At 41.0% G+C, this 14,273-nt stretch overlaps 1 protein-coding gene across 13 annotated transcripts in view; it reads left to right on the top strand.

Annotated features, from left to right (window-relative positions):
• Positions 1-14,273, top strand: part of CDC14B (cell division cycle 14B) — a 123,030-nt gene that overhangs the window by 61,037 nt on the left and 47,720 nt on the right. For all 13 annotated transcript variants that reach the window (XR_004264992.1, XR_004264991.1, XM_032266384.1 and 10 more), the window contains exon 5: positions 6,803-6,879. Coding sequence is in view for 11 of the 13 variants with exons in the window: in XM_032266384.1 (XP_032122275.1) it covers positions 6,803-6,879 (77 nt within the window). In the remaining 2 variants the exon portion in view is untranslated. The remainder of the gene's footprint in view (positions 1-6,802; positions 6,880-14,273) is intronic.

The following is a 14,273-nucleotide window of genomic DNA, read 5'->3' as shown; positions in this document are numbered from 1 at the left end:
GCCACCACCTGTGTGGAGCCTCCCCAGGGACCCCTCCCGCCCGGGCCCCACCTTCTCGAAGTACCACTCGTTCATAGGGCGGGTAGTGGCCCTGTCGGGTCAGGGCTGAGAGGTCCTCGCGGCTCCGCTGAGTGGTCTTCTTGGCCCCTCGACGGAGACCCCGCAGCCGCCAGAACTCGGCCCGAGCATTGGAGCCCGCGGAGGAACCGGGCCCGGCTCCCACGGCCCTCTGGGCAGCTTCCAGGCTGGCCAGCTGCTCCGCCCTGCGGAGAAGAGGGGACAGTACTGGGCACTGGGGTCAGCACCACGACGGCCCCAAAGACATCCTCATCCTTCCCCTGGGAACCTGTGGACTGGCTACTTCATAGGCAAAAGGGACTTTGCAGATGGGATTATTATTTTATTGTTATTTATTTTGTTTTTTTTGAGACAAGGTCTTGCTCTGTCGCCCAGGCTGGAGTGCGGTGGCACAATCTCGGCTCCCTGCAACCTCTGCCTCCTGCGTTCAAGCGATTCTCCTGCCTCTGTCTCCCAAGTAGCTGGGATTACAGGTGCGCGCCACCATGCCTGGCTAATTTTTGTATTTTTAGTAGAGATAAGGTTTCACCATGTTGGTCAGGCTGGTCTCGAACACCTGACCTCGTGATCCACCTGCCTCAGCCTCCCAAAGTGCTGGGATTACAGGCATGAGCCACTGTGCCCAGCCTTCTAAAATCTTTTTTGTCTAAAATAAATGCCAAGCATTTTGTGTGTAAACTAAATGACACAAGCAAACTTTTGGCACATAGCTTGCAACTTTGCTTTCCTCTAATGTTTCATAGATTACTTTGGTGGAGCTAATTGTAGCATGTAGGTTCCCTGTTCAGAATTTATCACTCTGTATTATTATTTTTACGTTTAAGCAGTTTTTATAGCTATCAGAATGGCTTACCTTGTAAGCATTTATGTTGAAAATGATGATACTAATTAAATTCCAAGAATGTATTAACTCAGCAGTCTCAGAGTAAAATTCTAAATTGCACTGAAATTGAGATTGCCTCTACAGTTATGAGAGCCTGGTCAGGGACTTTGTTATTTAATGATGATCTTTTGAATCTGTGGCCCCACTTTTTAAATGATTTCATTACCTTGGACTCAGAATAGCCAGTGCTGGGTTAAGGTGCCTGGAGGAAGGGATCAGTGGGGAAGACAAGGGTGCAGAGAGTGAGGATCTCGATGCAGTGGGTAAGAATCCAGTTCAGCAAACAGCTGCTCAGATGGGACAGCAGAGGCCCGAGGACAGAACGAGGTCATAACACCCTTCCTGGGTGTCTGTGAAAGGCAGGGCAAACAGCACGAGGCAACTGACAGTAGCAGCCATGCCTCAGCTAGTATGAGGCACAATGGGCTGAGCAAAGGGATGGCACAGGCCCTCAGTTGGAAGCCATTGCCGCCTTGAGCCGGCCTGTGGGAGGCAGCTGGCTGCCCTGCTAGACTGCATCATAGTTTGACTTCCCTTGCCACCCGAGGGCTTCTCACAGGCATTTCCACTGCTTGTGGTGCTTGCTGGGTGCTATTAACTTGGGGAAAAAGTGAAGAGAAATGGTTCTCTGATGGCTTAAGATCCTTGACTACGGATCTGTTAAGCTTTTGGGAATTTTGGGTCCCATTCTTGTTCCGGTCCTTGTTTTAGATAGGATGGGTTCCTGTCTATAAATAAGGCCTGAGGAGTAGGCCCTCTTCCATCAGTAATAAGACTGTGTGATCTTGGATGAGCAGTTGATGCCAAGGTCTGTAAAGTTGTAACCTGCCAGTTTTATGAAACTCACAGAGTGTTATAAATAGTGTGGGTGTTTTTCCTCTATGGTTAAAAATTAGGAGATTTCATTTTTTTAAAAATCAAGATTTTTTACTTTGTCTTTTAAAAATGTTACTACCACTCAAACGTGCACTCATTCCCAGGGCCAATTCACTATTTTTATTAGCAGACTTGGTCGATATATGTTTGCTACTCTAAACTTCCAGTTTCAGTTTGTCTAAATTGAGGATCATTATGCCAACCTACTCCGTGTGTGTGTGTGTGTGTGTGTGTGTGTGTATGTGTGTGTATGTGTGTATGTAAAAGTAATTTTAAAAGTTAAAACTGTTGAAATGTAGGGTCATCTGATGGTTTTTTAGTGTTGAGTTTTTTTCTTACCGGTTTTGTGTGGGAGCTATAAAAATGATTTTATCTTATTTACTTTTTTATTCTCTGTGTTCTTTCCCCTGCTCACCTTTTTTATTGAGCAGTTGAATGTGTAGCCTATCTTCAACTTGCATTGATTTATGAGCACACTATGTTAATCTGGAGAGACTGATTTTTTTTTTAAATAATCAAGTTTTTGGCGTAGGAAAGACTGTATCATCTGGCTGACATTAAAATAGTTGCAAGAGTCTTTAAGTGCTGGAAACATTGTGACATTTCTCCAGGATATCCTGGTTACTCAGGCTGCTGCAAGTTTGTTGTTGGAATTTCAATGTCCTTTGTCATTCTTTGCTCTAGGGTGTAATGACTTCTGCAATGTTTGGGTTTCTAAACTGTACTAGAGGCTAAGTATATAAATAAAGCTTGGGAATCCTGCGAGTAAGACTAGGAAAAGGAAGCACATGTCCAAGTGAGTTTTCGTGATTTGAGGCCTGGGCTTGTCAGCATTGAAACATTGAAAGGAGAAGTAATGCAGTTGGGATCCTGTTGCTTCAGTTGCTTGTTCTTCCATCACTGCTGGTTTTGAAACATATGAAGGTCCGGAGTTTTCACAGGGACTCATCTGTGCAGATGGTGATTTTAGAAAACAGGGGTGGTGGGAAGTCCTGGGAATGTCTGAGGTATTGTTCAGCCAAAAAATAACTTTGTACCATGATTTCAAAAACCACACCAGTCTCAAGAATTTTCAGTCACTGTGTGTGTGTGTGTGTGTGTGTGTGTGTGTGTGTGTGAGAGAGAGAGAGAGAGAGAGAGAGAGAGAGAGAGATACTATTTTCAACTACAGTGTGTGTGAGTCTTTATCCTAGAGAGTCAATGCTGCTTAAGCCACATCTCTGCTGGTGTATCACGTATTTGTTTATTCACTTTCAACAGAAACAGCCATTTCCTTACTGGTTGAGTGTGCTACCGTATTAGCTATTGCTGCCTGGTGAATTACCGCGGAACTTTGTGACTTAAAACGACAGTAAACATTGTCTCAGACCGTGTCTGTGAGTTAGGCATCTGGAAGTTGCTTAACTTGGATGGGTCTGGTCTGGTTCTGGATTGTCTGGGCAGCCCTCACCTGGAGGGTCCACATCTAAGGGGACTCAGTCACATGCCTGGCAGGTTAGTGCCGATTGCTGGCAGGAGGCCTCACTTCCATACCATGTGGGCTGCTTGAATATCCTCCCAAAATGACAGCTTGCTGTACCCAGAGCAAGGTTTCTAAGAGAAGGCAAGACAGGAGCTACCTCTTTTATAATCTAGCCTCCAAAGTCACACCCTATTACTACAGTATCCTGTTCTTGACATAGGGGCACCTAGTTCACTGTGGGAGGGGACCACACAAGGGTGGAAATGACAGCAGATGTGACTCTTTGGGGTTGTCTGGGAAGCTGGCGATCACAGCTGGTCAGCAGCTTTCTTGGTCATCATTTGTTGCTTCCTGTTCTTAACTAGCACTGTGGAATTAGAGTGGGCAATCTGTATGTATAGCTTCTCGTGAAAATATATGCCAAGTGTCCAGACTGCTGGAAGTACGGTGATAGATCATAAGTTGCATCAATTACAGTTTACTAATCTGAGAATTTGTGTTAATGTAGGAGTCATTTATAGGATTCTTCTTCAGTAACAAATTTAGGATTATTTCATTTGGGAAGGCCTTTTGAATTGGCAAGATGAGTCGGTGTAAAAGTAAAAGCTACTTCCTTCATGGCTGGCCAAAAAAGAAAAAAAAAGGTAAAAGTTATAGATTGGCAAATATGTCTTTGATAGTTATGTAAGTGGGTTTATTCTGCATCTGTAAATTTCCCTCAGTTTATCTAATTATACTTTTTATTTATGTGAAGGCATTTCACAACTGGATTTTTAAATCACAGTCTTTTAAAGTTCATCATCAGGAATTCAGGGTTTTTTCCCCCACAGGAAAAAATGTTACATTGTTCTTGTGTTCTTTGAATGGAACTAGTGTTCCAAGGCTAAACCGCAGTCCTTGATGTATTAGAGACTATTTTTGTTGTGAAAGTTAGGAGAAAGTAATACCATTGCAATTTTACTAATGTAAGAACCCAAAGAACTACAGTCACAAGCGGGAGACAGTATCTTAAGTTGGTGCTTAAGGAAAAATTTGTATAATTTGAGAGAAGTCCTCAGAAATTTCGAGAAATTCCAAAATGGGTCTCTAGATTTCATTTTAGTACACAAATGAAGCAACCCCTATTCTCATTCTCATTGGCTTCAAGGTGCTTTTTATTTGTTTTTTTTTTTTGGGGTTTGGGGGTGTGTGTGTGGGGGGGGGGGTGTGTGTGTGGGTGTGTACGTGTGCTTACTGCAATCTCCGCCTCCTGGGTTCAAACGATTCTCCTGCCTCAGCCTCCCGAGTAGCTGGGATTACAGGCACCTGCCACCATGCCTGGCTAGTTTTTTGTACTTTTACTAGAGATGGTGTTCACTGTGTTAACCAGGATGGTCTCGATCTCCTGACCTTGTTATCCACCCACTTGGCCTCCCAAAGTGCTGGATTTACAGGTGTGAGCCACCGTACCCGGCCAGTTTTAGTTGTTGTTGTTGTTGTTGTTGTTGTTGTTGTTGTTTTAATCAGCTAGGAAGTCTTAAAATAGAATGGAGAAAATAAAAGACTTACATTACCTGGTAAGTATAAGAAGAAGCATAGATACATTGGAGACTGGAAGGGAATAAGGGAATCTGGAAAGAACAGGCTGGATTTTTTTAATGTTTTAATTTTCATGAAGTAGTTGTTATGATGCTTTTCCAAATAATAAAATAAAGTCAACTTATAGGTTGATACTTAAAAAGATCTGTGTGTAGACCAGGCATGGTGGCTTAAGTGCATGTCTGTGTATAGACCAGCACTTTGAGAGGTCAAGGTGGGCGAATCACCTGAGGTCAGGAGTTTGAGATCAGCCTGACAAACATGGTAAATCCCTGTCTCTGCTAAAAATACAAAAAACTAGCCAGACATGGTTGTGCACACCTATAGTTCCAGCTACTTAGGAGGGTGAGGCAGGAGAATTGCTTGAACCCAAGAGGCAGGGTACAGTGAGCCAAGATTGCGCCGTTGGACTCTAACCTGGATGACAAGAGTGAAACTCCAGCTCAAAAAAAAAAAAAAAAAAATAAAAAAGGAAAAGGCCAGAAATTGGGAAAATTTTCCGTTTTTGAGTCTTAAATCAGAAAATTGGTGAAATGCCCTTTGGAAGCTGAGTCAGTGCTTATGACTAGTTTTAGGTTATGTCTGTTTCTGAGTTTCTAAGATCCTTGCTGGATTTTTGAGTTTTGAAAAAATTTTCTTAGTCCAGTAGTACTTTCACATTGATATTAACTTTTATTTAAAATTTTAAATTTTCCTAACTATTGTAAGTAGATTTGGGTTCAGCTGAGTAAATCTAATGAATCGGACTGGTGTGTAATGAAACTATAAGACATGGGTCCCAACTTCAGAATGCTTCTCATTTGGTTGAGGAAACAGGTCACATGTATCATGTTAGCTAATGGAGATGAAAAGTTTGCAGTTAACTTTATTTAGTGATTTATTCTTTTGTTAGTGAAATTTAAAATATATTTCCCTGAAGTAATCTTTGGAATTCAACCTAATTTTAGTGATAATATGTGTGCTAGATTTAATGCTGTGTCTCCCCCCCATTCGCCGTCACCCCAGCCTTCCATCCATGAGTTGAAAGTGCCCTGCAGGAAGATTCTGAAGTCCCAGGCAAACGTAATAAGGGGTAGGGAGAGGACTTACTTAGATAGATGCTGGTGAAAGTCTCCAACTCCACATTTCTAGAACAAACGGGTTACATGGAAGGAGGAGTCAGAGATATATTAGACGTAATATACTACTGTAACACTAGAGGCGAGAAGGCATTGGAACGTTATCTATAAACTTTAGAGAGGAAATGACTGCAGACCAAAAATCCTATGCATAGTCAAATAATAAATGTCAAGGGGAAAAAGTTTTTTTTGGAAATGCAAGGAGTACCAACTATAGACCTCAAATGCTGAAGAATATGCTTGAGGTATTTTCCCAGATTAAAGTCCAAGCATAGCATCATTCCAAAGACAAAAGAAGCAAATGAGAGTTTGAACAGGTGCAGTTTGATAGTAAACTTGTTTGGTCTTGCAAGCACTTACACCTACATGGATGGAGCTAATCACAGTTTCTGTTCTGCTTTTGTGTCTCTTTCCAACTCACCCCAGTCTAACCCCATCTGCATCTCCTATACACTGCTTAGTTGTCATTTCAGTGGACTTTCAGGAAGGAGGGGAGGTAAAAGCATGTGATGAATCTACCGTCTTGATTTGGAAAATATGTTTTTAAAATGCTTTGCTTCTTACCACAAAAGGTTGCTGTGAAGAGTTATTGGTTAGGGCTCATACTACAAGCAACAGAAACCAGCAATGGAGGATTTAAACAAAAAAGAAATCTATGGAAAGGATTCTGGGTGATTCCTAGGCTCTTGGGGAAGGCTGGAGAACAGGCTTGATTGGTTGGGAATTGGACAAAATTTACTTCACAGTGACAGCACTGTATCTTCATTTAGAAATAAATTGCCTTTTCTTTTTTTTTTTCAAATATAGGTTATATATTTGGGAAGAACTCCAGAAGAAGCATATAGAATATTAATCTTTGGAGATACATCCTATATTCCTTTCAGGTAAATATAAGAATGATGTGGTAGAGTCAGGTAATCACATTCTTGCCAGAAATATCTTGATAGTTGTTTCTGGAAAATGAAGATCTGGTAATTAGTCATTTTAGGGTGAGCACAAATAACACCACAGATCTGGGTTTTCCAGCAGTGACTCTATTGACCTTTTGTGATGGGGGCTATCTTGTGCATTTGTAGGACATTTAGTGGCATCTTTGGCTTCTGCCTACTAGATGCTGGTAAAATCCTCACACCTACTCTAGTTGTCAAAACTCGGAATGTCTCCAGACATTGCCATGTGTCTCTTTAAGTGCCCTTGGAGGATGGAGAGCAAAATCTACCCATGTTGAGAACCACTGCCGTTGATGAAAACTAGGTATTGGCAGGGCACAATGGCTCATGCCTGTAATTCCAGCATGCTGGGAGGCCAATGTGGGATGATTGTGTGAGCCCAGGAATTCCAGACCAGCCTCGGCAACAAAGCCAGACCCCATCTCTACAAAAATTAAAAAAAAAAAAAAAAAAAAAAAAATTAACCAGGTGTGGTTGTGCATGCCTATAGTTCCAGATACGTGGGAGGCTGAGGCTGGAGGATTGTTTGAGCCTAGGAGTTTGCAGGTCCAGTGAGTGAGCTATGGTCATACCACAGCACTCAAGCCTGGCAATAGATAACTTGTCTCCAAAAAAAAAAAAAAAAAAAAAAAACCCAGAGTTTGAGACCAGCCTGACCAACATAGTGAAACCCCATCTCTACTAAAAATACAAAAATTAGCTGAATATGGTGGTACACACCTGTAATCTCAGCTACTCAGGAGGCTGAGGCAGGAGAATCACTGGAACCCGGGAAGCAGAGGTTACAGTGAGCTGAGATCATGCCACTGCACTCCAGTCTGGGCAACAGAGCAAGACTCTGTCTCAAAAAAAACAAAAACGAAAAAACAAAAACTTAGGCTTTGTAATCAGGTGAGAATTCTGGGCTGTGATACTCAAAACTATCACTGAGGAGTGTGGTTCCTGAGAAGTTAAGAAGTTTTCCCAATAATCATTAGTTACTTTCTGGGACCGAAATGAACCCCTTTTTTCTGGGGACACAGTAGAGACAGTGGGTGAGGTTGCTAATGCAGCACCACTCCCGGAAAAACCAGTCAAGTCACTGTGTCCCAGAAGTGGTAGATAATGAAGTCTACGGGAATGGATGGCATCCTCATCTCAAACTTAGAATCTGATTGTGTTGAAGATACTTCGAGAAAACTGGTGCTTAAATCAAATTAAGTTCTAAAAATTCTTCTACTTGTTTATCAAAATACTTGACTTAGTTGTATAATTTAAATATTTGTATGGTGCTAATGGGTAATATGTGAAATATTTTTACTCATTGAAGACTTTGATATCTTCAAAAATGGCTTGTTCTTCCATTCACAAATTAGTTCACTGCATATACAATGAACTGATAACTATTGCTTATTAGTTCATTGTTCAAACTAGTTTATCGTATTAGCATTGTTACATATGTCACAAATGTCTGATTTTGAATGTAACATCCTCCCTTTAAAAAAGGAAGCTTGTTAATCTGACTTCATTTTAAATGAGCTTTCAGATGGGTATTTCTAATTATTGGCAAAATCTCCTTTTCAAATAACTTTATAGCACCACCTATGGACTTACTTCCTGAAATAACAATTTGTCAGGGCAGTCTGAAGACTTCAGTCATACACTGCATGAAAGATTGTAAAGATCTGTGATTTAGCAAATTAGAATTGGGTAGTGTCAGGCACAGTGGCTCATGCCTGTAATCCTAGCACTGTGGAGGGTCGAGGTGGGAGGATGACCTGAGGTCAGCAGTTCGAAACCAGCCTGGCCAACATGGCAAAACCCCATCTCTACTAAAAATGTAAATATTAGCCGGGCTTGGTGGCACATTCCTGTAATCCTAGCTACTTAGGAGGCTGAGGCAGGAGAATTGTTTGAACCCAGGAGGCAGAGGTTGCAGTGAGCCTACATCACACCACTGCACTTCAGCCTGGGTGACAGAGTGAGAACCTGTCTCAAAAAAGAAAAAAAAGAATCGGCTTGAACCCAGTGTCATCCCTTTCCTGCTAGCTCATGGTTCATCTTAAGTATTCTTTTATTTGAGGTGGGTAGGAAGGGAAGAGAGGAAGATAGAGGTCATTTTCTAAGCCGGAAAATTATTTTTCTCAACCTATAACATAACAGCAACCACATTCTTCCTCTAAAAGAAATGCTTGTATTTTTGGTCTTGCGTCACAGGCACCTCGGTCATCTCTTGTAGTGACGTTTGTTCTATAGAACTCTTCTTTATAATGATAATTCTTTGTGATGCTACTCTTAACATTTACAGCACAAGATCCTGAAATAGGAATATGCTCACACATTTCACACAGTGCAAGGAAGGATCCATGGAACACTGTTGATGTGAAAAAAAAAAAAAAAAAAGAGGTTTTGAGTTGATTTAAATACAGGTGCCAAAAATGGAATAAGCATTGCTTACTGCCTTGCTGTGTTTCAAACTATTGAAGTTTGGCACTGAGAAATGAAGTTAGTTCCTTGAGGTCCCAGGAGCATCAGTTAGTAATTCTCCGAAAGACAGGACTTAGCTAGAAACCATTCAGGTTTTTGAAATTTGAATCTCTTCAGTCATAGATACTGGGTATTTGATTTATCTAAACAGTGTTTCTTAAAGTGTTGCCTGTGAACTGGTGCCAGTCTGTGACATTTTGTTACCAGCCAGTGATGGGATAAATACAGAAGTTGAGGGTAAGATTTTAGAAACATTTATAATTATTGAATAAAGCGATTTTATGTTTGTAGAATCAAATAATAGAAATTTCGGCTTCTATTTTGTTTTTTCCTCCTTTTATTTTTCTAGTAATTTATTTTATTTATAAAAAAATAAGATTATTGCCTTACTGCAGGTATGTAATAGTACAGTACTATTACATTTCATATTTATTGTATTTTATAAAAGTGTCAACCTATGATGGACTTAAAATTTTTAAGTTACGATGGACTTAAAATTTTTAGTGCTTCTTCACATAGTTGTTCTGTAGAACTTACCAATTAGAAAGTACTCTAATCATAATTAATAAAGTCTGATAACATGTTGATAGAAATGACATTATATTCTTTGTATCTTGCTGCTTTAAGTACATAGAATAAACTTAACCAACAAAGTATTGCTAACAAGACATTGCACAAGAATGGGATTCATTTATAGTAAATAACTTCTTTTATGTTCCATAGCAATTTTTATTTAATTAGATTTAATTCAACTTAAATAGAATTTTTTTTTTTTGAGGCAGAGTCTTGCTTTGTCCCCCAAGGCTGGAGTTCAGTGGCGCCATCTCGGCTCACTGCCACCTCTGCCTCCCAGGTTCAAGCAATTCTCATGCCTCAGCCTCTTGAGCAGCTAGAATTACAGGCATGTGCCACTGTGCCCAGCTAATTTTTGTATTTTTAGGAGAGACAGGGTTTCACTATGTTGCCCAGGCTGGTCTCAAATTCCTGGCCTCAAATGATCGGCCCACCTCAGCCTCCCAAAGTGCTGGGATTACAGGCATGAGCCACTGTGCCTGGCCTTCTTTACTGAGTTTTAAAGTGTGTGTGTGTTTGTGTGTGTATATGATTTCTTATTGAATTATATTAAATATTTCTCTGTGTCTGGTCTGCATGAGAAAATTGTATCAAATGTAGTTTAATATTTTGTTTTAAATATCATAGGATCATTGTTATGAACAGCATGTATTTCTGTTCTCCGGTATTATCTATTTACAATACTCTTTGCTTCTTAGTTGTTTCTGTGTGGGGGTAGGTTGCCTCTGCCTCCTGTTTTCTTGAGAGGTAGTATTGCGTATTTGTTAATAGCTTGACTTGACATCAGACAGATGGGAGTTTGCTTTCATCACTGCTACTGGTATCTCTGTGGCCTTTTACAAATTTAAGCCTTGGTCTTCTAGTCTATAAATAGGAACAATAATAAAATCTCCCTCAAGGGGTTGTGAGGATGAAGTGACATTCTGCATATAAAACACTTGGTATAGGCTGGGCATAGTGGCTCTTGCCTGTAACTCCCAAGACTTCCGAAGGCTGAGGCGGGAGGACAGTTTGAGGCCAAGAGTTGGAAGACCAGCCTGGGCAACAGAGCAAGAACTTTTCTCCTTGGGTGAGGGGGGAATTAACTGGGCATGGTGGCATGTGTCTGTAGTCCTAGCTACTTGGGAAGCTAAGGCAAGAGGATCCTTCAAGCCTAGGAGGCTTTGGTGAGGTTTGATTATGCCTCTGCACTCCAGCCTGCACAACAGAACAAGACCATGTCTCTCCTTTTTTTTTTTTTTTTTTTTTTTTTTTTTTTGAGATAGATTCTCACTCACTGCAACCTCTGCCTCCTGGGTTCAAGCTATTCTTCTGCCTCAGCATCCCGAGTAGCTGGAATTACAGGTGCCTGCCACCACACCCGGCTAATTTTTTGTATTTTTAGTTAGAGACAAGGTTTTGCCATGTTGGCCAGACTGATCTTGAACTCCCGACCTCAGATGAGCCACCACGCCCAGCCAAGACTGTGTCTCTTAAAAAAAAAAACAAGCACTAGATATAGTGCCTGGCCTTTAATATTTGTTAAATATTCCGATCCTCTCCCTTTTAAGTTGACTATAATTTACATACATTTTTAAAAATCGCTGTCTTGGTAAGGTGGTGGCTCACGCCTGTAATCCCAGCACTTTGGGAGGCTGAGGCAGGTAGATCACAAGGTCAGGAGTTCCAGACCACCCTAGCCAATGTGGTGAAACACTGTCTCTACTAAAAATAGAAAAATCAGCTGGGCATGGTAGTACACGCCTGTAATCCCAGCTGCTTGGGAGGCTGAGGCACGAGAATTGCTTGAACCCAGGAGGCCAAGGTTGCAGTTTGCTGAGATTGCACTGTTGCACCCCAGCCTGGGTGACAAGAGCTAAACTCCATCTCAAAAAAAAAAAAAAAAAATCACTGTCTCCTGGAAGATTCCCTCCTAACCCTAAAGTCAGTCATCACCCCCTGCTAACCACTGCTCTGACTTCTACCGCTGTCAGTTAGTTTTGTTTGCCTTTGAAATTCATATAACTGGTATGCATTTTGGGGAGCTGGCAACTGGATTTCACATATGTAATGTCTATGAGGTGTACCTGTATTATGGCAGGTATCAGTAGTGCATCCTTTTTTATTGCTTTTGTAGCATTCCAACCTATGAATATACCATAATTTATTTGCCTGTGGTGCTTTTGATGGCTATTTGGGTCATTTGCAGTTTTGGGCTGCAATTAATACGAGCTGTTATGAAAGCTGCCAGTCTTTAAAACTAGTATTTGACATTGTTGTACAGTTTCTAAGCAATGCCCCTTTATTGATTCCCATGTGTTTTCCAAGTTTGTTAAATGACTTTGGTGACAAGGATCCCTCCCCAGTCCCCAAGGCTTATAAACCGAGCCTCAGAGATGCTGTTCTGCCTATTGGAAGAAGACTGAATGCTTGGTGGGAAGAAGATGTAATGTGGGTGTGTCTAAAATTAGAGGTGCTAATGAAATAAACTTGAGTGAACGAAGATTCTTGTCGTATGTTCAGATTCTGTGATGTATGAGGCAGGAGGACTTAGCAGGGCCCAGATCAAAGCTTGTGAGATCATAGATTGGAGCGGGGCTGGGCCCCACGGTAGGTTCTCAAAAAAAAAAAAAAAAAAAGATGCATTGAAGAAATTTGCCAAAATGTCAGAGACTGAATCAACATGGATTTAACTTGATTGGAAAAGACTTATCAATAGGTTAAGAAGGTAATAATAGTCCTTAACAGAGGAGACATGGTTAAAATAGTTAAAATGGATAAAACTTGAGGGTTTACCCCATTTCCATTGATAATTTTGATTTGGTTTAGGCTAAACTACTTCATTTTCCTGCTTAGCTTCTCTACCTAAATGGGTTTTTTATTCCATGAACACCCTTATTTCTACCAAACCAGGATTTGTGTTGATTTATAGGTCAGTGGTTCATAAACTTGAACATACACCACAGACACCTAGAAGAGCTATTAAGACACAAATTACCTGGCCCCACCCCAAGAACTTGGATTTCGTAGGTGTGGAGTGGCCCTGAGAATGTGCATTTCTAACGGGTGGGGTGGTCTTGGTGCTGCTGTCCTGGGGCCACTGCTGCAAGTCATTTTGGTTTTTTTCTTTCTGAATATTGCCAATAAGGTGTTGGTAAAATTGTGGTCTTTTTGGTTAGATAAAGACCTTTTCTAGGATGCAGAAGAGAAGTTTTTCAATTCAGAACCTTACAGAACAAAAACGGTGTGTTTTAAGACCTTGTGTCAGCCGAACATGGTGGCTCATGCCTATAATCTCAGCACTTTGGGAGGCTGAGGTGGGCAAGTTGCTTGAGCTCGGGAGTTCGAGACCAGCCTGGGTAACATGGTGACACCCCCAACTCAACCAAAAAATACAAAAAATTAGCCAGGCATGATGGTGTGCATCTGTGGTTCCAGCTAGTTAGGAGGCTGAGGTGGGAGGATCACTTAAACCCAGGAAGTCAAGGCTGCAGTGAGCCATGATTGCACCACTGCATTCCAGCCTGGGTGACAGAGCGAGACCCTGTCTCAGAAAACAAAACAAGTCCCTGCATTCCATCCTCATGAAAGTTCACATAGCTCAGTAATTCTAAGCGGCTCAGTCAGTAGCATTGAAGGCAATTTTAGCTGAAAAGGATGCTCTTTCCCTCACTTCTGTACTCTCAGCCCTTAAGGTTTGGGGAAGAATTAAAAATATAAAATGTGGTTTAATTTTTATTGTAACATTTGTTGAATGTTCATTTTCCCCTTTTAAGTTGATGTATAACTTACAATTTTTAACAAAAATACTAATCTTAAGTGTACAGCAGTAAAGTTTTATATGTATGTATGTAACTACCACACAGTAAGAAATATTACAGTGTGAAGACCCAAATAAGGCAGGGAATTAGTCTTGGCTCTACCAGCAACCTGTTCTCCCAGGAGCAAATGAGTACCGTTCAGATAGGCACAGTTTTTCTGCATCCCTAGCTTAATTGTGATTAAAATAATTTTTATGTTGCCTAATTCTGGAAAATTTCATCTTGTAATGGCTCAAGGTAGCTGAAAAGGAGAAGCAGGTAGGGGTCACAGGTACCTTATTTCTCTGGGTAAAACCTTACTTGATATTAAGAGATTTGTATAGTAAGATTATTGGTTATGTGTTGATGCAGTGTTTGGGTGGAGTTGTCTGTAAAGTAATATAAGCATTTTCCCAAAACTAGAGTGATCCTGTGGAAGGCAGTTGACTTGTTAGTTCCCATGGTTTTATTGATGTTATTGTCCTTTAGTAGTCAGAAAGGTGTCAAAGC

The sequence above is a fragment of the Sapajus apella genome, unplaced genomic scaffold (assembly GCF_009761245.1).
Source record: "Sapajus apella isolate SASKATOON/1434 unplaced genomic scaffold, GSC_monkey_1.0 scaffold158, whole genome shotgun sequence".
NCBI classification, from domain to species: Eukaryota; Metazoa; Chordata; class Mammalia; order Primates; family Cebidae; genus Sapajus; species Sapajus apella.
The sequence above is the reverse complement of the archived record's forward strand: the minus strand, read 5'-3'. Positions and strand labels throughout refer to the sequence as shown.